The 26,967-nt window shown below is 37.7% G+C and overlaps 1 protein-coding gene and 1 long non-coding RNA gene across 3 annotated transcripts in view; one reads left to right on the forward strand and one right to left on the reverse strand.

Annotated features, from left to right (window-relative positions):
• Positions 1-19,333, forward strand: part of YWHAZ (tyrosine 3-monooxygenase/tryptophan 5-monooxygenase activation protein zeta) — a 33,287-nt gene extending 13,954 nt beyond the window's left edge. For both annotated transcript variants that reach the window (XM_047725329.1, XM_047725330.1), the window contains exons 3-6: positions 12,857-12,980; positions 13,631-13,794; positions 13,874-13,969; positions 17,182-19,333. In XM_047725329.1, coding sequence (XP_047581285.1) covers positions 12,857-12,980; positions 13,631-13,794; positions 13,874-13,969; positions 17,182-17,241 — 444 coding nt within the window. In that variant the 3' untranslated portion in view covers positions 17,242-19,333. The remainder of the gene's footprint in view (positions 1-12,856; positions 12,981-13,630; positions 13,795-13,873; positions 13,970-17,181) is intronic.
• LOC125097573 (uncharacterized) lies at positions 1,965-15,576 on the reverse strand. Its single transcript, XR_007126556.1, has 3 exons — positions 15,456-15,576; positions 7,051-7,054; positions 1,965-1,993 (listed from the first exon to the last, which is right to left on the reverse strand). It is a non-coding gene; the product is annotated as an uncharacterized LOC125097573 (long non-coding RNA).
• Positions 19,334-26,967: the final 7,634 nt, after the last annotated feature.

Consider the following 26,967-nt stretch of genomic DNA (forward strand, 5'->3'; position numbering starts at 1 on the left):
TGTGCAAGACTAGAAATTTGAACTTACACGATGTGCTTAAAATTGGAATTAAATTTCTTACTGAGGGTGTTATTAAAAATGACTTTAGGGTGTTACAAGTTTTGTAATTAATAAAATAAATTGGAAGTTGAGCTTTATAGAATCACTGAATTTTAGGCTTGATGCTGCATCCATTCTAGATTTTTTATTTTCACAGGTAAGAAACTGAAGCTCAGAGGTTCAGTGACTTACATTAGGTCATACCATAAACATAGTATTTTGTCTTTTCCTGTATCCCCTTAGTTGCAGATTGAAACATGATGTTTACTCTGGGTAAATGTGTAAGTTTTTAGGAGGGATTGAGGATTGTGCGAATAACTGGATAAAATTAACAACTTCAGTTTCATTAAAAACAATGACTTCAGTTTTAGGCTGTATTTTAGGATTTTGTACCTAAATGAGAGTAATGAGAATCTCATTTGTGAAAGCCTTTGTGCCTCAGCTTCCTGCCCCCTTTTTTTTCTTCTAACCACTGGCATTTTTCATGCATGATTTGTATGAAGTAGAATATCTATATCCTAACTTCTCTTTGTTTTCATGGAAGAGGGCCATGGTAGTACAGTCTAAAACAGGAATGGGTTATGGAAGCTTGATGTTTCCCATTCACATATTTGGTGAGGTTAAGTCAAAGAAGACATGCTCTACGTATATTTTCAAATTGCAGTCTATAAATGTCTCACTAGGGGTTCTTTTGCTTTGATATTCAGGGGCTACTTACTATTTGCTAAAGACATTTTATGTATTTTTATTTTAGTAGAAATTAAATTTAGGATTATTAGGGGAATACTTTTTAAGAAAAAGTGGGAGCCTGCTTTCTATCGCTCATATTTTTGTTTACAAATGTATCAGCACTTGTTTTCGAGCTTTTTCTCTCCTAAATACAACTTTTTACCAATCCAATAAGGAAGTTTGAAAAATACGATTTAGCAGAAAAGGATATAAAAGTAGAGAGCAAACTCACTGGTATTGTCAATGTTTTAAAAGTAGTCACTCTTAAAAAGAATTTTTTTAAACTTATTTTTATATACTATTAAATAACCAAAAGGAAAAATAACTTTTTTTAAACCTGTGGTAGTTAAATTCTTTGTAACCAGTTACCCTATTTTGAACTTTCGATTTTGAAATAATTTCAAACTTAGGGAAAAAAAAATAATACCCTTTACCTGACTCCCTAAATATTAGCATGTCCTATATAACCACAGTATAATTGTCAAAATTAGCATTTTGTAAAATAACTGATGAAATAAACTGCAACCTATACAATTTACTCACAGATAAAACCACTTATAACCTCCTAATTCACTGTACTGGTCTTAATTTTGTTGACTGCCCCTAAATTTGGATTTCTCTGGTGAGTTCTTATAATTCAGATTGTGCATTTGAGGAAGAATTCCATTTCCTAGAAGTGATATTGTGCCCTCTAGGAGACATATGATACTCTCCTGTTAGTTAACCAGTGTATCTAGATAGGATACTAATTTAAACCACTGAGGACTTGTAGAAATCAGTTGAGTTTTTTAAAGATATATGCCCTGTTGTATGATTGTTCTGTCAAAGGTTATGAACAATGTATTTTGACAAAGTACTTTCTGAATGGATTATGTCATTTTCTGATGGATTCCTCTTTGAAGAGGGGAAGATATCTCTGTTCTATAACTTGTAATTTTACTTTGAAATACATAGTTCATTAGCTAGCTGGCTTCATGTATTCTAATTGGCAAGCCCAGATCACAGCACATAGGCCAGTGATTTATTTTTTATTTTTTTTAAGGATTTTATTTATTTATTTGACAGAGATCACATGTAGGCAGAGAGGCAGGCAGAGAGAGAGAGAGAGGAGGAAGCAGGCTCTCCACTGAGCAGAGAGCCCGATGTGGGGCTCGATCCCAGGACCCTGAGATCATGACCTGAGCCGAAGGCAGAGGCTTTAACCCACTGAGCCACCCAGGTGCCCCTAGGCCAGTGATTTAATTGAAGTGCATAGTCAGTGTTCTTTAGGGCTGAATAAACGTATAAATACTTGATAACGGACGTTCGTTGATTTTATTTTTATTTTTTATTTTATTATTTTTTTTAATTTTATTTATTTATTTGACAGAGAGAGAGAGAGATCACAAGTAGGCAGAGAGGTAGGCAGAGAGAGGAGGAAGCAGGCTCACCGCCGAGCAGAGAGCCGGATGCGGGGCTCGATCCCAGGACCCTGAGACCACGACCTGAGTCGAAGGCAGAGGCTTAACCCACTGAGCCACCCAGGCGCCCCCGTTCGTTGATTTTAGAGTTTAGTCTAAGGACCCTTTGTCTATAAATTCTGATTCTCATTTAGGAAAGAAAGGAAGAAAAAGTAAACTTGAATTTAAAGAAAAACTAAGGAATAGCGGTGGGATAGGAAGTGCATTAGAGAAGTTTCCCTGGAATAAAATTGGTTTTGAAATTAATGTTGGAATGAAAAGCAGGAAGACTTTCTCTCTGGATTTTTGTCCCCCTTAGTGTCCTTCAGGGTTATTACATAGAACCCTGGAAGGGGTCCAGGGGTCCTGCAAGCATATTAGGATATATATGTACCTAGCCTGCCCCTTGGCTGCTGTTTCTGAATATAGTTGGCCCTTGCTTGAATGATGTGGGGGTTGAGGTGCAGACCACCCCCCAGTGCAGTTGAAAATTGTGTAACTATTGACTCCCCCAAAACTTAACAGCCTGCTGTTGATTGGAAGCTTTACCAGTAACATAAACAGTCTTTTAACACATATTTAGTATGCTATATGTTTTGTACAATGTATTCTTTTTTTTTTTTTTTTTTTTAAGATTTTATTTATTTATTTGACAGAGAGATCACAAGCAGGCAGAGAGGCAGGCAGAGAGGAGGAAGCAGGCTCCCTGCTGAGCAGAGAGCCCGATGCGGGGCTCGATCCCAGGACTCTGAGATCATGACCTGAGCCGAAGGCAGCGGCTTAACCCACTGAGCCACCCAAGCGCCCCCGTACAATGTATTCTTAAACTAGAGAAAATACAGTGTTATTAAGAAAATCATAAGAAAGAGAAACGTCATTTTTTTTTAAAAGATTTTATTTATTTGGCAGAGAGATCACAAGTAGGCAGAGCAGCGGGGGGCAGGGGGAGCAGGCTTCCTGCTGAGCAGAAAACCCAGTGTGGGGCTCACTCCCAGGACCCTAAGATCATGACGTGTGCTGAAGGCAGGGGCTTAACCCACTGAGCCATCCAGTAGCCCCAGAAACGTCATTTTTGAGCAATGTCTTAAGTCTTTAGAGAGAACAATATAGTTTTTTTTTTTCAGAGTAATCATTATCTAATGTATAATACCAACCTTAAGAATTCATATTATACCAATGATAGACATACAAAATATATCTTTCATATTTTAACTAGAAGTTCAGTAAGATGATGAACTCTTGATAGTTTTCAGGTTGCTAAACTAAGTTTATTTCCTCTTTTACTCAAGATTATTCTAGGTTTCTTCTGTTTTATCCAAGTGAAGCTGTTTGAACTATGCATATGTAATTCAGCCTGGGGATTTAATATTTAAATGCCTAATATGTATAAAACTTGAGTCTTTAAAGAGCCTATAAGTAGGTTAAGAATAGATACGTATGTGAAAAGTTGAAGGTATAAAGTTAAATTTTTTTTATTTTAAATTATAATTACTCTGGATAATAATTTAGGTGTTAAAGAGCACATAGGATACGAAGTTAAAAAATAAAGATTTTCTGATTTTTGTCCTGCCTGCTCAGAGGTAATCTATATTAGTCCTAGTCCTATTTTTATCTTTCTGGGAATTTATCGTTCCTATGCAAACAGTCTATCCTTGAAGAAGACTCATGAGTTAGTATTTATATACAAAGTATTCTGAGGGCACCTGGCTAACTCAGTGGAGTATAGGACTCTTGATTTTAGAGTTGTAAACTCAAGCCCCACGTTGGGTGTAGGGATTGCTTAAAAATAAGAAACAAGCAAAACCAAGGAATCCCCCCCCCCCAAAAAAAAATAATTCTGTAAGTTGTGCATACACAGACTTGCACACATACATGCACTTCGGTGTGTGTCTTATGCTTCATTCCATACTGACACACACCTCGTTTTTTAATGTTTTATAGTGTTATATGTGGGTGTCATATAATTTATTTAACTAGTCTATTATTGACAGAAGTAGGATATTTCCTTTTTTTTCCTTAATTAAAAGCTCTTGGGTTAACCAAATGAGCCTAGGTGGCTCATTTGGTTAAGCATCAAACTCTGAATTTCAGCTCAGATCATGATCTTAGGGTTGTGGGATTAAGCTCCATGTGGGGCTCTGCTCAGTGCAGTCTCTCCTTGTCCCTCTCCCTCTGCTCCAGTCTCTCTGCTTGTACTCACTTGCTCATTTGCTTGCTTGCTCTATCTTTAAATAAAATCTTTAAAAAAAAAATTCACTAAACACTAGAGGTATAGAAAACATAGGCCTTAACTGGATAGTTTTGAGAATTAGCTTTAGGGAGAACATTGAATTAGAGCTGGATATTGAAAGGTGGATGGTATTTTAACACAGATAACTTTAAATCAATAGTTCTTAAGAGTGATGCGTAGGCTCCTTGTAGAGGGGGTCTGTGAGGTCACAATCATCTTCATGATAATACTGAGTCACCATTGATTCCACTGTGTGGACATTAGGACTGATGGAAAAACTGCCAGTCCCAATACTAATAAAGATAGTGGCACCATACTGTATTAATAATTTATATATCCCTCACCACCACCCATCTAGTTTGGGGGGGGTAGATACTGGCTTTACTTACTGTTCTTGAAGCTATAAAATCATTGCTAGCCCTTATGTAGATATCTTTTTAATATTCTGAGGCATAATGGGAAGTCTAGCAGTAATTTCCAGGAAAAGTTGGATTTTTTTTTTTTTTTAAGATTTTATTTATTTATTTGACAGAGATCACAAGTAGGCAGAGAGGCAGGCAGAGAGAGAGGGGGGAAGCAGGCTCCCTGCTGAGCAGAGAACCCAATGTGGGGCTGGACCCCAGGACCCCAGGATCATGACCTGAGCTGAAGGCAGAGGCCTCAACCCACCGAGCCACCCAGGTGCCGCAAGGAAAAGTTTTTGTGATTATTTGAATCATGAGCTAAACTAGCTGCTCCCTTATTTTCCCCCACAGAACACTCTTCAAAGAACGACAGACAGGCAAGCTGGTTATTCATACTTGAGTATTTGGCAGACATCTTGAAAATGAAGGAGTGAGCTTGTCACTTTAATGAAAACAAATGGTATTTGTGACCAGTGATAAAAGTTAAGGTTTGAAGCATAAATAAGAATTTTGAAAAACTCCTCTCCACTTTCATGATCTTGACAGCTTTCCAAATTTTCTTAATGAGTATAAAGCAGTCCTAAAACCAAAAGTCTTTAAACCTTAAATTAGGGGGCATTTATTGTTATTACTTAGTTTTTTTCCTAGAACATGTATCTATTTTTAAAAATTTTTTAAAGATTTTATTTATTTCGGGGCACCTGGGTGGCTCAGTGGGTTAAGCCGCTGCCTTCAGCTCAGGTCATGATCCCAGGTCCTGGGTTCGAGCCCCACATCGGGCTTTCTGCTCAGCAGGGAGCCTGCTTCCTCCTCTCTCTCTGTCTGCCTCTCTGCCTACTTGTGATTTCTCTCTGTCAAATAAATAAATAAAATCTTTAAAAAAAAAAAAAAAGATTTTATTTATTTCGAGAGAGAAAGCCCAAGCAGGGGGAGCAGCAGGCAGAGGGAGAGGGAGGAGCGGAGAGCCCAATGCAGAACTCAGTCCCAGGAGCCTGGGATCGTGACTTGAGCTGAAGGCAGATGCTTAACCGACTGAGCTACCCAGGTACCCCGAACGTGTAAGTTTAGAGCGCAGTAATAAGTACTGTGGTTGGGTGGAATAAGTTAGCATTTTTGAAACATAAGGAAATTAGAGCACCTGAGAGGAGGGCAGTCTGGAACTAAGGTGGGTTTCTGGGATGTTGGTGGGTTGGCTGGTTAAGGTGTCATTTTAATATATGTGCTGCCGAAGCGAGCACTAAGGTGTCATTTTAAAGTTAATTATCTATAGTCCAAGTATTTCCTTTGATAACTTATACTTGATTAGTTTAGACAGTACGTAAAAGAAAATATTTGGTTGGAGAATGCTGGATCAGATTATACTGTTCTGTCCTCCAAAGGGTATCCCTTCTTGCTCTGTTCTAAATGCTTTCTATATATTAATTCATTTAATCCTCTCAACACATTTGTATATTATATCTACTAATAGTTTTACAGTTGAGAAATCTGAGGCCCAGGGACATTTCAGAACTTTGTCAAGGTGATGCAGCTAGTATAATAGCAGTGAACTGGGATTTGACTTTAGGCAGTAGGCAGTCTGTCTCCATAGTTTACAAGTCTGCTTTTATAAAAAGAATAATTAAGGAAAATGATCCCTTTCCTTTAAAAAAAAAAGATTTTATTTATTTAGTTGATAGAGACCACAAATAGGTAAAGAGGCAGGCAGAGACAGAAAGGGAAGCAGACTCCCCGCTGAGCAGAGAGCCTGATGCCGGGCACGATCCCAGGACCCCAGGACCATTACCCAAACTGAACGCAGAGGCTTTAACTCATTGAGCCACCCAGGCTCCCCATACCTTTCATTTGATATGATAGTACTGTTTTAAACTGAAAGCTTTTTGCATGTTATTTCACCCCCTTAATAGTTACACAAATTTAGATTATTGAACTCAGAGTGTTAAAAATGAGATTATTTGAATGTCAAAATCTCATGTTATATCTGAATAGAGTGCCTGCTCTCAGGAACTGTGATTGGTGCTTTTCTGTTTACACTGTCATTTAAACCTCATAGCAGCCTTTTGAAGTAGATTTTCATGTAGATCATTTTATATAAATTTTCATTTAGTTTTATAGATTAGCTCTGAGATATAAATTTGCCCAGTATCTCAAAATTAATGATGAGCAAGGCATTCAGAATCTGTCTGATTTTAGAGTTTATGCTTTATTACACCAAACTGATGTTCTAGGAAGTGCTTGGATACCCAGAGGTTAGGGTCTTGTACCAGTTTAGGTAGTAGTTTTGATGATCTGGGTGGCTTCTAGGCCAATTGTTGCCTGAAGTTTTGATGTTTTACTCTTCCTCTTAATTTCAGATTGTAATCATACTAAAGGACCAGTAATAATGGTGTATCAGTAGAATAGAGATAGGTTTTTCAGTTTATAAACCTTTTATTAGAAATATCTGACCACAGTCAGGATTGAGTATTTAAGTTCTTGTTAATGAAGGCAGGTTAAACCTACCCCAGGAAGGGCAGTCCTATTCCACAGTCAAAGCATTGATGGTATGTAGCTCATCCTTTGATGAAAGCATGTGTTAGAAACTTGCTTATATATTCTGCTTTGGTAAATTGACAGGTTGAGGGGGGATCATTACTTGACCCCATATATCTTAAGTGTTTTTACAACCTAAGAGGTTAATTGTATCTGTAAAGAGAAAACTCTTATCTCTTAAGATCTCAAGGGTCACATAATTTATTCGTTGATTAGATTAAATTTCAGTGCCTTCTCAAGAACGTATCATTTAGCATTGGATTATGAACCATTTACAGAAAGATGTTGGATGTGGGCTTCTAGTAGCATCTTTCTGCTTCCTGTCCCACTTTACCTTATTAGGTTGACTACTATATAAAGTCAGAATATATGTTAACTCTAATTCTGCAAATTAATCATAGATATTTTTGCAGATGTTGGCCCTGGCATCTTTAAAATACAGTGGTTGTCATCAAAAGCAGATTTTTTAAATTGCTGAGGCAATACTGAATTTTTAAATCAAATTATATTTTAGCAAGATTCATACAGATTATGTAGCCTCCGTGTTTGAGTGTAAGATGTTCTTTAATTTTGTGTTTGACTTAAATATCCTTTTCCATTTTAATTAAATTTGTATTAGAAAGTTAATGTACTGTGTTATATGAAGAATTTTGTAAGTGGAAGTACATCAGTGGTGAGCTTACCCTTTCTTTCATGGTTGGAAGTTGTAATGTCTCATCTATCACTTACATAATGCTATGTTGCCCAGAGTAATCATCACTTTCATTATACTATAATAGATGAATGAAACTTATTAGAAGGTTGCATTATGTATTTAGAAGGATATTCTCTTAAGCTTCTGTATGTTTTGAAAATAGCTACTACTGGTCCTGTCTTCCATTTGACTTAAGTTTGTTCACCTCCACTTTTTTCCTTGTCACTGCTGCTTTCTGGTAAGTACTGCTTCCTTTTTTCATTTTGTTCTTATTCTTTCCATCTTGGTCTTTTCCCTACATTTGGGTCTTTCCTGTGGCTTCTAAATCTGGAAAATGTAGCTTTTAATCCTCTTTGGTCAGTTTGACAAATTAACATACTTAATCACCTCTTTAGTACTAAAACTAACTAAATTGAATAAACTCTATCTCTTCCATATCTTATGTTAGAGTTGAATGAAATGGCATCTGATGTGTGAATCTATAAAATACCCCAAGTGATCACCTTATTTTTCCTTAAAATCTCTGTAAGAGTAGATGGAACTATTTGACTAGGTGGCTTATTCCAAGTTTGGACCACTCATACAAATCTCTTCTTATTGAGCAGAAATCTGCCTTTTGGTAAACTTAACTAGTCTTGTCTAGAGCCATCCTTTAAATCATCATGACAGGTTTCTAGTTTCTCTACCATTCTTGCTTGCTTTCCTGGATCTTTTCCAATTTGTGATGCCTGTCTTGGTACATTTTTTTTAAAGAAGCAATATACTGTAGATTTGGTCTCATTAGTACATTATAGAACTGAATCATTTTCCTTAATTTTGATTCTTAATTGTATTAGTAATGTCTTAGAATCACATTATCCTTTTTAGTAGGCATAGTACCCTATTGGGGCAGGAAAAAATGCTGCATAATTATAGTAGTACAGGTTAAATTGCCTAGTTGAAGTTGTCCCTTCACACATTAGTTGCGGTTTTGAGCGCATTGCATAATGTAGCTGGTCCCCATTTTCTTCTGTAGCATAATTTAGTTTATCTCATGGGTGGGATTATGAAAGGATCAAATTAAATAATTTAAAAATTGGAAGTGTCATCTTTATTATTGAAATAGCTTTTGTCTGTTGCTGCATGACCATTCAAAACATAGTAACTTAAAACAATGATTGATTCTTTTTTATGATCCTGTGGTTTGCCTCAACTGCAGCTCTACACATGGTACTGGCTGGAGTCACTAGTGGCTGCATTTGGCGGGGGCTGAAATATCCTAATGGTGTTGCCTGGCTTGTCACATTCCTGGGCTGGCTTGGCCTTTCTCTCCGCAGGGTAGTTTGACTTTTGATATGCTGGCCTAGAGTTCCAAAGGCAAAAGGCGAGGCTGCCTGTCCTCTTAAGGTTTAGGCTCAGAAATGGAACTCGGTCCCTTCCACTGCATTCTCTTGGTCAAAGGAAGTCATCAAAGTTAGCCCCAACTCAGGAGAAAGGAAGTAAATTCCATATCTTGACAGGAGGAGGAATGGCATACGTGGACAGGGATGGCCAGGGAATTAGTGAAGCCTATCTTTGAGACTGTTTTTTTCTTAGCCTATTGAACCAAGTGTTAACCCTTTATTTAATTTTTAATATCTAGTTTGTCTTCTTGTGTTTAAGTTTTAATGGTTCTTAGTAGTATGTCATCAGAAGAGGTGATAGACAAAAGTATGCCATTTATCCTGTTCTCAGCTCTTTACTTGAACAGCTTTATTTTGAGGTATATTTTTGAGGTATATTTTGTGTTACAGTTTAATGAGCTTGCTTTCTCATCTTGTAGTCAGCATTCACTAGAAACATTTGTTTGCCACTGTTGATACTTAATTCTTGGTCCTTTTGGTCTATTGTTGGGGCAGTAAGCTGCTTGGTTACTGTTGTCTTGCCTTCCTATTGTAGTTTCTGGTTAATATTTTTTAAAGTTGTTTTTGTTCTTGTTTTCGGTGTTATGGCTTGCGCAGTGTTCACTTTAGGGGGGTGAGGTGCTTAACTACTGTTTAAAAAATTTTCCTTGTGAGTTACTGTAGTGTAAAACAGTGTTACTGGGGATACAGAATTAGTTCTCATAAAAGATGGGTTACTAAAAAAAAAAAAAAGATGGGTTACAAAGGATGGGTTGTAACATTTCTTGTCACCTTGCCTTAGTAACTTCTACAAGTTGATGTACTGTAAAGTTTTACATCTTAAGTGATTCACTCTTGACTGCACATGTTTGTGGTCTTCCTCTTGACATAAAATGGGTTAGTCATTGAAAAGTGAAGGACGTGAGTAGGCAATGTTACTCTCAGTCTCATTTTTCTTCTTGCTAGACCACTTAGGGACAAAGTTAGAGATGATCTTATCCACCATTATATTCTCAGTGTCTGGCATAGGCATTTAAGTATTTAGAGAATTAAGTGAATGTGAAAAATACATTGAAGTAGTAAAATATGAAATAGAAATGATAAGTGAAAAATAACTTTCATGGTTGGGCTTAGTTATTGTTAGTTGTTTTATTTGAAGATATTTTAGTATATAATCTTACATATGTGAATGAGCCAGAGACTTGTATATGGAGCCTTCTTTAAGTTTATGTATTATTCTCTTGCTGTTTGAAGTTATTTGTGAATTCTGGTTAATCACATATACTTTTTCTTTAGTTAGACTTTGTAGTCTAACCTTTACCTTAGCTAGTCAGAAATAGAATTTACCCTTTTACTTATGGAATGCCACCATTTAAACCTAGACTGACTCCAAAGCCATTAGGCTATACTATTTTTCCATAGTTGAATGAATAATGTATTTGTATTAGGATATAAAACTTGAAAAGGCCTACTCATTTGTTTCTTAAGTGAAAAATTGATACTCAAGTGAAAAATCCACTTATTATATTAAATGGAACTATGTTCTCTTTTTTATTATTACTATTTTTTAAGACTTTTAATTATTTATTTGACAGAGAGACAGCAAGAGGGAACAAGAGCAGGGGGAGTGGGAGAGGGAGAATCAGACTTCCTGCTGAGCAGGGATCCCGATGTGGGGCTCAATCCAAGGACCCTAGGATCATGACTTGAGCTAAAAGCAGGTGCTTAACGACTGAGCCACCCAGGTGCCCCACTGTGTTTTGTTTTTGAGGCAGATCCCAAAAGAGCCGCCATAGTCAGTGTTCAAAGTGCTTATGTCCTAAAGAGCGTGGTGTTCAAAGGACAAAACACTTGCAGCTGATAGGTCTTTGAATAAGAAGGTATGGGTGTGGTGTAATACGAAGTTTTTGTTATCCTAACCAAAGTGTTCATCTGATTTTAGGCTACTAGTTTCAGATATTGGTTAGTAACCACAGGAAACATAGTACTTTGACTTCTTACCTTGAACCCCTTCCAGTAATGCAGTGCAGCTTGGCCTTACTGCCATGTTGGCCCCTACCCATTTCATGTGGTATCTGTAGCTTCACACTGTTCTGCATAAAAGTAGACTAAAACTGCTGCATAACTGCCAGAAGGATAGAAACCAAGAATTCGAAAACTCTTCTTGTAAAAATGGACTAGTTTGGGACTAAGCCCAGTTGAAAACTGATTTTCACCTTGATTCCTGGGGTGTATTTAGCTAGGAGGAAAACTTGGGGTGGTGAGAATGGTTTTGTTATTTGAGTATTTTTATTAACATTTGCCTAATTGTACTACTGGAATTCTTTTTCCCTCTTAAAAAAAAAAAACCACTAGTTTATTGTACTTTCTCCCCTTAATACAATGATCTGATTTTTTTGCTTTAAATCAATTGTAGAATGTAATTATTATTAACTAGCATGTTAGGATTTAAATTAGTTTAGATTGTTAATAGTTTCAAAGAAAATTATACAGGATGAAATTTTAGCTGGTGTGATCTGTAAATATGCATTTTATTAGCTAAAAATCACTTTAAGGAAATTAAGGGTTCACTCTTCAGATCTGTAATTCTCATAAACCTATCTACCACTGTCTTTCCTCCCCCCCCCCCCCCCCCCCCCCCGATTTACTTATTTGAGAGAGAGGGAGAGAGCGAGCAGGGATAGGGTGAGGGAGAAAATCTCCAGCAGGCCCCCTGCTAAGTGGGGAGCCTGGTGTAAGGCTGAATCTCACAATCCTGAGATCAGGACCTAAGCCAAAACCAGGAGTGCAGTGCTTAACCAGCTGAGTCACCCAGGTGCCCCATACCACCGTCTTACTTTAAATAGGAACACTGGAACTTCAAACAACTTTTTACCTCTTGAGGTTTTGCTTAAATTGTGTTCTTCTAAATAAAGTTAATTTTATTCTGCTTTCTCGGTTTGGGGCTCTGGTAGTATCTCTTACATTATTGGTTTTTGCTTGAGGCATAATCCTCCAGAGTCCCAGAAGTTTCATCTCTTGTGTGCTTTCCATTCTAATGACTACCTTGAAAATGGAAAGTTTGTCATCTTGTTAGAAAAAGCTTGTTAGGAGCTGTCATTGTTTCACATTCACTGAAGCATATGGTCGTTATCAGGATGTAGATCGATAGCACTGTGCAGGGTAGTCACATACTCAAAATGTGTCCTTAAGTAGTGAACTCAACCTTAGCTTCACTTTTTAAGTATTGCTATCCAAAGCATTCTGCTTTTAAACCACAAATTCATGAGCCTACTGCAGTCAACTATTGTAGTACTGGCAATAATTGGGTATTAGAATTTTATAACTTAGGCTATATTATAATATGCTGTTAAGAAATGAGGATTTTTTTTTTTTTTTTCAGTCTTGTAAGTATTTTCTTCTTACTGTGACTGTTTCTTTTCTTTCCAAAGTCTCTTTTGGAAAAGTTTTTGATCCCCAATGCTTCACAAGCAGAGAGCAAAGTCTTCTATTTGAAAATGAAAGGAGACTACTACCGTTACTTGGCAGAGGTTGCTGCTGGTGATGACAAGAAAGGTAACCTGGTTTTCAACATGTTTGTTGAACTTCTATAAAATAACATAGTATGGAAGTAGTCTCTCTGAAATGTAAACAGTTGTAGGGTTTTTTTTTGTTGTTTAATTGCTTAGAACACTAGTTCTAAGAAGGGCAGTAATTAACTTTTCTCTTTACTATAAAGGTAGGGGCAGAAGGCAAGGGAGAGAGAATCCTAAGCAGGCTCCATTCTGGGCTTGATCTTAACAACTCTGAGATCATGACCTGAGCCAGAGTCACCCACATGCTCCAGTAATTAAGTCCTGCGAATGTATATCTGCTGCCTAATACTGGTATTCTAAAAAGCTTGCTTGCTGAAAAACCAATTTTGGGCATAGGAATGTTTCCTCACAATTTTAAGAGATCATGATCACAGCATAACTGTAGAGCAGTGTGAACTAGTTATTAAAAATATAATTCTGAGATGATCGTAAGAGTTGTTTTTGTATTGACATTGACTAATGGTTAGTGTGGTGTTCCTTTGAGAAGGTTTTTTATCTTTAAGATCTTCATTCAGTCAAGGTGGCTACAGCTTAATATTTCACAGCATGCATTGGATATTAAAGGTCTGGCTTGAGGAGTGAAGATGAAGTGCAGATTGTCAATACGTTTTGGCACATTTTATTTTCCAGGGATTGTAGATCAGTCACAACAAGCATACCAAGAAGCTTTTGAAATCAGCAAAAAGGAAATGCAACCGACACATCCTATCAGATTGGGTCTGGCCCTTAACTTCTCTGTGTTCTATTACGAAATTCTGAACTCCCCGGAGAAAGCTTGCTCTCTTGCAAAGACAGTACGTATTTTACCTGTTTTCTGGAAATTTAGTAATCCTTATTATTTGAGCACTGACATGTCCTTTTTTTGTATCATAGGCTTTTGATGAAGCCATTGCTGAACTTGATACATTAAGTGAAGAGTCATACAAAGACAGCACGCTAATAATGCAATTACTGAGAGATAACTTGACAGTAAGTACATAACAGCATCATGAATGGCCAGTGTGGTTGAAATTACGTTCTTTTATAAATTATTACTAAGAATATTTCTGGACTCTGTGTTGAATATGAAATCGTATTTGCTATTAAAACTATGAAGAAAAAACGCCTTATAGAAAGGACCAAAAATCTGTACTTTAATTAGTTGCATATCTGTTGTTAGAGTTTTAGTTCTTAAAATAATTTTGTAAGCTATGGTTTTGGACTTCCAATCACATAGGCTGTTTCATTTCCCATTTCAATTTGGTTTTTCCGCTTGTTCCATTTTAGTCACAGAATAGTTTTTACTATCAAAACTATGCAAGTTCTCTTCATGTTTAATTTCCATTAAAAATGGTTTTCTTGGGGCACGTGGGTGGCTCAGTCAGTTAAGCATCTGCCTTTGGCTCACTCAGGTGGTGATCCTGGGTCAAGTCCATGTCACGTTCCTTCTCAGCGGATAGCCTACTTCTCCTCCCATTCCTCCCAGCTCATGCTGTCTCTTGCTCATTTTCTGTCTCAAATAAATAAAAGCCTTTTTTAAAAAGTGATTTTCTTGATCATAAAGTTGCTTCCATATTTAGACAGCTGTAGTACTCCCATCAGTAACTTCAGTTACAAGATTTCAGATACTCTATGGAATTCAAATGGAAACGTTTTGCCTAGTTAGTTAGTAAAAAAAAGGCTTGTTATGGAATCTCATGCTTATCCTTAACATTCTCCAGACCAAGAAAAAGAACCACAATGCCATTAACACATGGAAAAAATTGGCAGTAATTTTTAATAATGTTTAATATCTAAATAGTACTCAAACCCCAGTTTTTTTTTAATTGTCTATTTTTTTTTAAAGTTTTTTTTTTTATTTGGGGCGCCTGGGTGGCTCAGTGGGTTAAAGCCTCTGCCTTCGGCTCAGGTCATGATCCCAGAGTCCTGGGATTGAACCCCACATCAGGCTCTCTACTCAGCGGGGAGCCTGCTTCCCCCTCTGTCTCTGCCTGCCTCTCTGCCTACTTGTGATCTCTCTCTCTGTCAAAAATTAAAATCTTCAAAAATTTTTTTTAAAGTTTTTTTATATGAATTGGGATCCAAATAAAGTCTACACCTTGCAAAGTGGTTGTTGTGTCTCTTTAATCCCATAGGTTTTCCCATTCTCCTTCAGATAAATAATTGAAGTTTTGAGTCTTAGGTGTAAAAATTATCAAGTGCCTGCTATGCCAGGTAATGAGCTAGGAGTGAAGACTTGTGGTGTAAAGCTGGAGAACTGTAAATCATTTTATACATTTCGCTTCCAGATTTATTCTAGTTCACTGCCAATTTTCTGAACCAGGTCTGTATTCTAGTGTTGAGTTATCATCAAAGAGTTTTCTGAACCACATTGTGTACTTGGTTATTATTAAACACCTAAAATTATTTTAGGACGTGTAACTGGAGGCTACTTACAACCTTGGGGGATTTTTATTTTAGTCAAGAGAGTAGTAACTTGTAGTTTCTTAAAGAATGAATTTTTATGTCGAATGAAAGAAGCACTTCACTTTGTTAGCTGTTTTTAATATAAAGAATTTTCATATTTTCTGGTTTGAAGTGATGAGATAGTTGTCATTCCTAAAAGGTAGAAGTTGAGGCCTGCTTACTGTTAACATTGTCATCACTTTTTGAGAGGGCCTGACCTGAAATAAATACTTAGAGCTGATTTTGGTTAGTATAGCATGAAAAAGCATACTCCCAACAACTGGGTGAAAAGAAAACCAAGGATTGCATTCTGATTCTATCACTAGTTACTGTGTGTCTTCTCTAAGCCTTGGTAATATCACCTGTTATCAATATAGGTGGATTGGATCATTTATCTGGGTTTTTTTTAAAAAGATTTTATTTATTTATTTGACAGAGATCACAAGTAGGCAGAGAGAGAAGGAGAAGCAGGCTCCCCGTTGAGCATAGAGCCCAATGCGGGGTTCGATCCCAGAACCCTGAGACCATGACCTGAGCGGAAGGCAGAGGCTTAACCCACTGAGTCACTCAGGTGCCCCGGATCATTTATCTGTTAAGAAATTTTGTCATAACTACCTAGTATTTGAGATTGAATCTGGTTGACTAATATTGCCAACATACAACTCTAGTAGAAAAATGTGTCAAGTATTTTCAGGTATTTATGAAAAATTCAAGAATCCTTGAAGGTTAAAATTGGGAAGAAATGTTAAAAGACAGTTTCATCTTACAAAACCCCTGTTTAACAGGAACACACAGACTTGCAAAGGTCATTTAGCTTAAATGTATGACCTTGGATGAAGTCTCGCTTCCAGGGCAGAGATCTCTTTGGTTAATAAAGCTAATGGGTGATTTGGGAGTTAGAAAAATATTACTGCGTTTTTTTTTTTTTCCCCTTCCTTTTTCATTATATAAGCAGTAGTCCTTTTATAATTACATCTGAAAGTCATTAATGGACTATGTTAAAAGACTTGTAAAAAATAAGAAGCTGAAATAATTTTGAGGTTGTTTTTGTTTTTTTGGGGTTTTTTTACTGCCAATAAATTAACATTAGTGAAAAAAATTAATAGAATCCGTAGTCTTACCACTGTTGGACAGTTCAGTTTTTACCTCTTATAAGATTGGGTTCTGACCATACTGTTTTCTGTTCCATCTGTCCTACAGTTTCACAAAGATATGTTTTCCTAAGCTAAAAACATTAGAAAAGCTAAGTTTGTAATTTAATTCAGGATTGATATCCTCACTCCCAAATTTCATGGAATGAGATTGTCTTTGGAGGAGTCTTAATGTTTTATGAAAGGAAAATAGTCATCTTGAGCTTGAACTTGGGTTGAATTAAGATTCTAGTTTGGGTACACTAAACATACACATCCATCTCTCGTGTTGGGGCTATTCAGAGCAATTTGATATTCCCATAGCTTATTAATACTTAGTATTTTGTAGCACTTCCGTATTTTTTATTTTGTTTTCTTTTCTATGGTAACCAAGTTTCTTGTATCCGACTTGGTTGAAAACAACTTGTTTAGTACTTAACAGTGTTTACCATACAAAGGTTAGGGAGAAAAATGAGGGTGTTCTGTATCTTGAAGCTGTCTTCATTGCTGTAATCTTTTAAAGAAAGCTTTCAGCAAAAGCTGTGTTTACAGTCTGGTACCATGACAAATTTATTAAGATTTTTTTCAAACTGAAACATGCTGAAAAATCTTTCCTTCTTTTACCAGTTGTGGACATCGGACACCCAAGGAGACGAAGCTGAAGCAGGAGAAGGAGGGGAAAATTAACCGGCCTTCCAACTTTTGTCTGCCTCATTCTAAAATTTACACAGTAGACCATTTGTCATCCATGCTGTCCCACAAATAGTTTTTTGTTTACGATTTATGACAGGTTTATGTTACTTCTATTTGAATTTCTATATTTCCCATGTGGTTTTTATGTTGAATATTAGGGGAGTAGAGCCAGTTAACATTTAGGGAATTATCTGTTTTCATCTTGAGGTGGCCAATATGGGGATGTGGAATTTTTATACTAGTTATAAATGTTTGGCATAGTACTTTTGGTACATTGTGGCTTCACAAGGGCCAGTGTTAAAACTGCTTCCATGTCTAAGCAAAGAAAACTGCCTACATATTGGTTTGTCCTGGTGGGGAATAAAAGGGATACTTGGTTCCAGATACAGGTGTAGTTTTTGTGGGTACTTTAAGGTTTGGAGCACTTACAAGGCTGTAGTAGAAATGGGTATTCTGTAGATACCGTGTATGGAACCATGAGAATCCGTGGAATACTCAACTCTCAGTGTGCACACCTTTGATTACAGTTGCAGAAGTGTTCCTTTAGTTGTGACCCAATTTACTCTGGATAAGGGCAGAAACGGTTCACATTCCATTATTTGTAAAGTTACCTGCTGTTTGCTTTCATTATTTTTGCTACACTCCTTTTATTTGTATTTAAATGTTTTAGGCAACCTAAGAACAAATGTACAAGTAAAGATGCAGTAAAAATGAATTGCTTGATATCCATTACTTTATGTGTATCAAGCACAGCAGCAAAATAAAAATCCCATGTATTTAACTTTTCTTTTTCTTTCTTTCTTTTTTTTTTTTTTTTTTTTTTTTTTTTTTAGGGTTTTTTGGTTTGGTTTGGGATTTTTTTGTTTGGGTGGTTTTTGTTTTTTTGTTTTGGGGTATTTTTTGGTTTTGCTTTTGTGATTTTTTTTGTTTTTTTGATACTTGCCTAATAACATGCATGTGCTGTAAAAAATAGTTAACAGGGAAATAACTTCAGATGATGGCTAGCTTTGTTTAATGTCTTATGAAATTTTCATGAACAATCCAAGCATAATTGTTAAGAACACATGTATTAAGTTCATGTAAGTGGAATAAAAGTTTTATGAATGGACTTTTCAACTACTTTCTCTACAGCTTTTCATGTAAATTAGTCTTTTGGTTCTGAAACTTCTCTAAAGGAAATTGTACATTTTGGGAAATTTATTCCTTATTCCCTCTTGGCAGCTAATGGGCTTTTACCAAGTTTAAATACAAAGTTTATCATAACAAAATGCTACTAATAGAACTACTACTGTTCCCAACCATGTCCCATATTCTTCCTCTCCTCTAAAAAAAAAAATAGTTTTGTTTTGTTTTTGTCTTTGTTTGTTTGTTTTTTTCAGAGACGGGATTGATTGGGAAAAAGTAATATGTTCCATTTAAAGTTTTGGTATATGGCATTTTCTAACTTAGGAAGCCACAATGTTCTTGACCCATCATGATATTGGGTAGCATTAACTAAGTTTTGTGCTTCCAAATCACTTTTGTTTTTAAAGAATTTCTTGATATTGTTATAGCCTGCCTTCAATTTTGATCCTTTATTCTATTTGTCAGGTGCACAGGATTACCTTTTTTAGCCTTCTGTCTTGTCACCAACCATTCCTACTTGGTGGCCGTGTGTACTTGGAAAAAGGGCCGCATGATCTTTCTGGCTCCACTCAATGTCTAAGGATACCTTGCTTCCTTTGCTTGCATCCCACAAACTATTTCCCTCATCCTATTTACTGCAGCAAATCTCTCCTTAGTTGATGAGATTGTGTTTATCTCCTTGTAAACCCTACCTACCTGAATGGTCTGTCATTGTCTGCCTTTAAAATCCTTCCTCTTCCTCTCTTTAAATAATGATGGGGCTAAGTTACACCCAAAGCTCACCCCCAAACTATTTCCTCAGTACCTTGCAGAAAACACCAAACAAAAATACCATTTTAAAAGAGGTGTATTTTTTTTTTTTCTTTTAGAATGTAAGCTCCTCAAGAGCAGGGACAATGTTTTCTGTATGTTCTATTGTGCCTAGTACACTGTAAATGCTCAATAAATATTGATGATGGGAGGCAGTGAGTCTTGATGATAAGGGTGAGAAACGGAAATCCCAAATAACTCTTTTGTTGCTTATTTTATTATGACCTCAGATTAAATTGGGAAATATCAGGCCTTTGGCACAGTTGTCCCCCAGATAACTAGATTCAAATAGAAGTGCAATGGAGGCCTTGGGGTCTTTCTTTCAAGGAGGAAAAAAATCTCTTAAATGCATTAGGGCAAAATAATCCTCTTCTTGGCTCTTTTTTTACTCATTTCTCCTGACCCCCAGGCCAAGGACATGAAGTAATCATTTATTGCTTAGGCGCATTAAGCTAAACTTGAGGAGATGGATCTCATTCAAGTATAAATTATAAATAAAATCTAAAGCTTGTCATATTTGCCTGTTTATGTGCATTAGTCTAATAGTTTGATTCTGAAATAAATTGTGACAATACTTCATTAATATTAGCTGTTAATGTTTCTACATACTAGTGCCCAATAGACTGAAGGAAGATTCTTGCCTTGGGATTTGAATAATAAATTTTTATAACATTTCTTTAATTGTCCCAAATCCAGGCTTCATGTATGTTTTTGTCAATATAACGGTATTTCCAGGAATTTGGAGAATATAATAATGTATTTTCTGTGTGTGGAGTATTGGGATTGTTTAAAAAAAAAAAAAAAAGTCCACTTCACAGTTGTCCTTTGAGAGAGGAGCCGCCGTTGAGGTCAGTTGAAAGTATGGACTTGGCTGCAGCTCTGACTTACGGTCCTAGCTTTTCCATTTCATTATTTTGCTACTACTTCACGCCATAAAGATCATAGATACGGGTGGAGGTGATGGGGGAGTATAAGAAAATTAAAAAGAATGTCAAGTAGCTTAATTTTTCTTCTTTCCTGTCTTCCCTACAAAATAGTAATCCTGCCATGGCCCAAAACATATTTGGAACTAATAATGGCCTATTTGGAATCTGTAGTCTTGGATTATTTGTGGTTAAACCTCAGTTTGAGAGTGAAACCTTGATTGGGTAATTGAGGATCTCTGACCAACAATGAAAAGCCATGGGGTGCAAATCCAAGAATTTTGGAGACTTCCCAGCAGTGGCAGTATCATTGAAACAGTTTCAGGTCTACATTAGGGGAGAATGGCACTTCATTTGGATGCAAGTATATCATCACTGCATGAGAGCCTACAGTGTGTTAGGAACTTCCTAACTGGTGCTGTGTGCTCAGAATCTTACCCATTCCTACAGAGAAAGATCAAGGAACCACAAATGGCTTTATTTTCTTGTCTGTGGGAAAATAAGCGGTGGAATTGAAACATCTATAGTTTTAAGGTGGTCACTGAAACAGCACTTGGAAGATGGCTAGACTTGGGTCTTTTTCTGAATGTGAAATTAATGTCAATAAACTCTTCCATTCTCTGTAGTGTGGCTTAACAGCAGTCACAGTCTTACTGGTTAATTGTAGCTCTTCTTTTAGACTAAAGGCCTAAAAACAAAGATATTGTTGGGTCTGCGTAGGTACTTTTTTTTTTTTTTAAAGATTTAATTTATTTATTTGTCAGAGAGAGAGAGAGCACAGGCAGACAGAGTGTCAGAGGGAGAAGCAGGATCCTTGCAGAGCAAGGAGCCCGATGCGGGACTCGATCCCAAGACGCTGGGATCATGACCTGAGCCGAAGGCAGCCGCCCAACCAACTGAGCCACCCAGGTGTCCCTGCGTAGGTACTTTTAAGAAACTTAACAGGCCTCTAGGAAAACGGTACTCTTGACAAAATGGTATTCAAGATCTCACCACAATAGATCGACTTCGAAAACTTGAAAAATAAAAATGTTGCTGAGTACATCAAACTCTAATCATGCTGCTCAACCTGGATTCTTTTAAGTCTTCTTTATATATGATTGTCCACCCCCAAGTGTTTCAGAACTTGAAAGTCCCTGAAATAGCAAGACTTGATATGCTAACTTTCTGGAAGACATCTGCACCTGCTCTGTATCATTACCATAATTACTCAGCTTATAAGGATGTCTAACTGTCATCCTGGACAAGCAAGCGTATGTGTCTTTTGGATATAGAAACCAAATTGAAAGTGGGTATATTTAGGCACAGCTATTACCAACCCTAGGTAATGCCAGAGATTCAGTTAATAATACCTTTTTTCTGTATTTGAGCTCATTCTATGAAATTTCTGAAAGCCCAAGGTGAACGAACATTTGACAGGTTAACCTTACTTAAGACTTAAGTATGAATTTCCAGATAATACCTTTTTTCCATATTTGAGCTCATTCTATGAAATTTCTGAAAGCCCAAGCTTAACCTGTCAAATGTTCTTAAAAGACTTAAGTATGAATTTCCAGACCTTAGAGCCATCAGTATTTTAAGTAGGTGCTTGACATTTTTTGTTAATGAATGTTGGTTTGGGCCAGCCGCTTTTCTCAATGTTTAAGAAGGGCTTCTCAGATTTATGTTTTGAGTCAAGACTGAATGGGATCCAGACAGAGGTTCCAGCATGTGCAAAGGCATCAAGTTATGAGAACTTGACAACTTGCACTCACAAGTGAGGGACTCTAGAAAGAAGAAATAGGCTCCCATGTGCTATAAGATTGAGTGTCCTTGCTGCCAAAATCTGGGGGGGGGGGGCAATATTTGGCAAAACGAAGTAGTGTAACATTACATTTTGAGTCAAAAAAGGCTATTTCTAAAACTGTTGGTCTGCAAGACAAGTTCGTGGTTCTGCTCAGCAGATGATTCCCAAAGCGAGGAAATTAAGGATAAAGTTTACCTGTCCTAACAGGTTCTTCATGTTAATGACTGATTTAGTTTGGAAGCAGGTACCATATAACTTCACCTGTGTCAAGAGGAGAAAGCAACAAGTTTTTGTGTGCTTTAAGAAAATGCTATTTGCACTTCTAAATCGTGCCATGCACAAAAATCAAATCCAGAAGAATGAGATAAAACTTCAGAATGTTCAGAAGATGTAGGTGATAGGATCTCTCCTATGTGATGTGAGATGTGAGAAAACATCTCTCAAAATGGACATAGCCTAACTAGGAAAATTATATGTAAACTCAGACTCCATATATGAACCTCAATATAAATTCAACTACATAAAAACTTAGATAACTGGGAGTGGAAAAGTACATAACTTAAAAAATTGGTATACATACGTAAACAAAAAATAGGAAAGTGGGCAAAGGTTTTGAACAGGCATTTTTGGGGAGGAGGAAATATATGGCCAGTAGATATGTGAAGAGAGGTCTAACCAGGGAAATGCAAACCAGGACCACAGTTAGATATCACCATTTTACCCCCACATAATCTTGTTTGAAAGTCTGGTCTTACCCAAATGTTGGGAGATGTGGTTTGAGACCCCCAGTACTGATGGGAGTTTAATTACTACATCCCTTTGGGAAATAATTTGGCATTATCTCATAAAGTTGACATTCACATCCCTATAGTTGAGCAATTCTCTCCTGGATGTATCTCCTGGAACACTTGCCGCTGTACTCCAGGAAATTTACAGCTGTTTTATTTAAATAAGCAAAAAAGGAAACAATCCAAATGTCCACTGAAAGAACAGATAGTTACTTACCCAATGACATAATCTTCATTAGTGAAAATGAATCAATATTTAGTGAAAATACAGTATGATATCCTTACTAGGTTAAAAAATGAACAAGAAGCTTAGGCATACATATACATGATAAAATTTTCTCTTTCCCATGGATATTTCTGAGAAAATTTAGAACAGAGGTTACCTATGGAGAAGCAGGGAGACAAGCTAGGGCAGGATGACATCAGTAAATGTAGTTTTTAGGTAATGTGACCATTGTGGGAATGGGATGGTGAGTTCACAAATACTAGAAAGCAATCCTTTCAAGCACAGGGATAATACAAGGATTATGTTTAATCCAGCTCTGGGCACTAGAGGTCACAAAGAAAGGAAAAGAACTAAAGGGGAACAGTACAGTGGGCCAATAAGTTCAGTAGTCAAAGGCTTGCTTGATGGTAATAAGATCAGGAGAGAAAATATGAAAAGTAGTCACCAAGTTTGGTAAAAGAGCACACAAGATGGTTAATTGCTGTCCTATTCATTACACCCTAAAATTGTCCTACTGTCCCTTCCATTTGACTCTGGAGAAGCAGGGAGCAAGAACTGGAGATTTGGTCAGAGGAGGACAGCCGGGAAGGCTTTATCAGGAAACACTGAAACAAGTGAAAAAAGTACAGGTCTCCAAAGTGAAGGAGCAGAGAGTCTGTAAGAACTTCGGGTAGCACATAGCCTATCTTTGTAGGGCCTAAAGAATTTATGTCCAGCAGCCAAAACACGTCAGCGAATTCAGACTGAAGATTTCCGTGCTTCTCAACTTTTGGAGGAAAACCTTTAGAGGAAATGCACTGCATTCAGTCCTGAATCACTGAGATAACTATCCCACCTCCTGAATAACCAAGTCAAGATTCTCACTATTTTTTCTCCCATTCCTCTGGGATTCTTCAAGAGTTTAACTGGTTTCTGTAGGAAAAGTCTACTGACGATGAGAGTTGAAAGTACAGAATCTATTCATAATCCTTAAATAGTACTAGATAAAATATAAAGATGGTTGTTAGTTCTTTTTTTTTTTTTCCTTTCCCAGGATTTGCAAGGGAGCTGTTCAGAAAGTCATTTTTAGAGACCTTAGTCCATTCTTAGAGAACTTAATAAAGGGTCAAAGTGAGCCCCAAAATTTAGAAGTGGAAGAATTTGGAGAAAGCTTTGGAGTGCTGGGCTTTGGGGTTCCTCTGCACCATCACCTGACTGCTCAGGGAAGGAGGGGACAGTGTTCCAATGGGGACACTTCACAGATTATTCCAGAATCTAACCTATGTGGCCCAGAGGGACACTAGTTAGGCTCATTGGACATTCTCCAGTCAAAAGCTGTTGTCTAGCTGACTTTGCTGACAGCAGAGCAGGGAGAAGTAACTCCATTAGAAATGGCCTGCCCTCTCAAGGTTTGTGGAGGCAAAGAATGTAGACATGTTTCTAGCCAGCAAGGGGCAAGACCAGAAACTTGGCTTCAAAGGGCTGCCTGGACACTGGAGTCTACGGGGCAGTCAAGCAGCAGCTGGCAGAGACAGAATTGGTGACTGGCCTCCAAGGATCAGTGAGTGACTAAGAAAGTTGGTTTTAACATCTGTCCGGGGCAGAGAGAACAATGGCCCAGTTCCCTTCCAGTCAAGTTAGACCTTTCCAGCCCCCACAGAATGCAACTCGGGCGGAACCATGCCGTCAGCCACTGAAGAAGGTGAGGCAGTGGAGAAGGAGGCTGACCACAGGCACCCAGCCCCTGGACCACGGAAAGGAGAGGTGGTCACAGGAAGCCCTGCTCACTTGTCAACAATCTCAGCTCCCAGTGGAAAGTGACCGCAGCTGGTCCGGAGGTGATAAACCGAAGGAGTAACACACTGCGAACTCGAGTGAAAGAGCCACTCAGAGAAACCGTAACACAGAGATGTCTGATAGGATGAAGAGCCTGAAAGAAAGAATGGAAGCCAAAATGAAAAAAATAAGACACTGAAAAACAAAAACAAAAACAAGGTGACACGAGGTAATTGAATAATCCGGCAGGTAATCCAATTTAGAACTGAAACCCAGTTCTGTAAACTAAGAAAACCTATTCCTACTCCCTACTTTTTGGTTGGTTGGTTTTTCTTTCAAGGCGCTCTATGGCAAAGCCCTAACCATGCGGAAGTCTACCTGTCCCAGGGACATGATACAAAACAGCTTTATCCTGAGAATACAGCCTCATCATTCTCTAATTAAGAAATAAAAATTCATATTTTAAGATCTAATATAATCTGTGTGTCTTATTTTTTTTTTTAAAGATTCCATTTATTTATTTGACAGAGATCACAAGTAGGCAGAGAGGCAGGCAGAGGGAGAGAGAGGGAAGCAGGCTCCCCGCCAAGCAGAGAGCCCGACGCAGGACTCGATCCCAGGACCCTGGGATCATGACCTGAGCTGAAGGCAGTGGCTTAACCCACTGAGCCACCCACGCGCCCCTGTGTGTCTTATTTTAAATAACTTGATTGGATCATATAGCAAATACTTGAGAACGGCTTCTTTTCAAAAGAAGGCTGTTCAACGTCATGGAATTTCAGGTGATTTGCAGTTAAAGGTCTTCTTTGGTTGCATATTCTAAACTATGGCAGCAAACAGTAAGCTTTTTTATTTTAAAAAATTTTAGGCCTGGGGCGCCTGGGTGGCTCAGTGGGCTAAAGCCTCTGCCTTGGGCTCAGGTCATGATCCCAGGTCCTGGAACAGAGCCCCACATCGGGCTCTCTGCTCAGCAGGGAGCCTGCTTCCCTGTCTCTCTGCCTACTTGTGATCTCTCTCTCTGTCAAATAAATAAATAAGTAAAATCTTTAAAAAAAAATTTTTTTAGACCTACAGAGAAGTTGCAGAAATAGTACAAAGAATTATATATACCATTTTACTCAGATTTTCCAAATTTATCCAGATATCCAAATCTGGATAAATTCCCAAATTTATCCAGATTTCCTAATATATACACCCCCTATTACTGTTTATATACAAGTATCTTTTCCAGAATCATTTGAGAGTAAATTGCAGCTATGAGTCCTCTTTACCTGTGTGTATTTCGGTGTTTCTTAAAAAGATAGTTTCATATAAAACTATATAATTTTCAAAACCAGAAAATTTACACTGATGGGATTCTAGTATCTAATCTACAGACCTTATTCAACCCGGGGATTGTCCTACTAGTGCCGTTTGTGGCAGAAGAAAGAAAACTTCTCATGGGTCTAAGGTCTAGTCCGGGATCTTTGGCTGCATATAGTTGTAATGTCTCCTCAGTCTCCATTAATCTGGAACAATTTCTCAGTTTTGACTTTCATTAATTTGTAGACTCTGTAGAATGCCCCTCTCTTTTGTTTTGTTTTGTTTTGTTTTATCCTGATGTCTTCCCATTAGTTTCGGGTTGTACCCTTCTTCCAGGAATCCTCCTGACGTGACGTCACGTCCTTAGGCCCTTGCAAAAGGAGGCACATGACATCTCTTTGTCCTGTAACTGATGTTACTAAAAAAAAAAAATAGCTTCTCAAGAAAATGGAGGACACTGGGGCACCTGGGTGGCTCAGTTGGTTGAGCAACTGCCTTCGGCTCAGGTCATGATCCTGGAGTCCTGGGATCGAGTCCCACATTAGGCTCCCTGCTCTGCAGGGAGTCTGCTTCTCCCTCTGACCTCTCCCCTCTCGTCTTCTCTCTCTCTCAAATAAATAAATAAAATCTTAAAAAAAAATGGAGGACATATTATGCAACATTTTCATTGGTTTAAAATTATACAGGTAACACACACTGCTAAACCACCACACTCCCCTTGTTAACAGACCTCTTCCACCAGCAGCAACTATCCTGATCTCCAGCAGGAACTCCTGATGGCAAAAACCGTCCTCAGCCAGAACCTGCACACACAAGAGGACACGGGGATGAAGTACGCTGTGCCTACTGCGGGGAGGCATTCTGGAGACCCTCCAGCCAAATCCTATACGTACTACAGACAGCCGTCAAAGCTTCTAGAGAGCAGCCACTGTGCCCTTCTGATCATTCTGCTGTCAGCTCTCCGCATACAACCTGGCCCAGAACAGATAAGCTAGCAAACGTGTA

This window comes from Lutra lutra, chromosome 4, assembly GCF_902655055.1.
Source record: "Lutra lutra chromosome 4, mLutLut1.2, whole genome shotgun sequence".
NCBI classification, from domain to species: domain Eukaryota; kingdom Metazoa; phylum Chordata; class Mammalia; order Carnivora; family Mustelidae; genus Lutra; species Lutra lutra.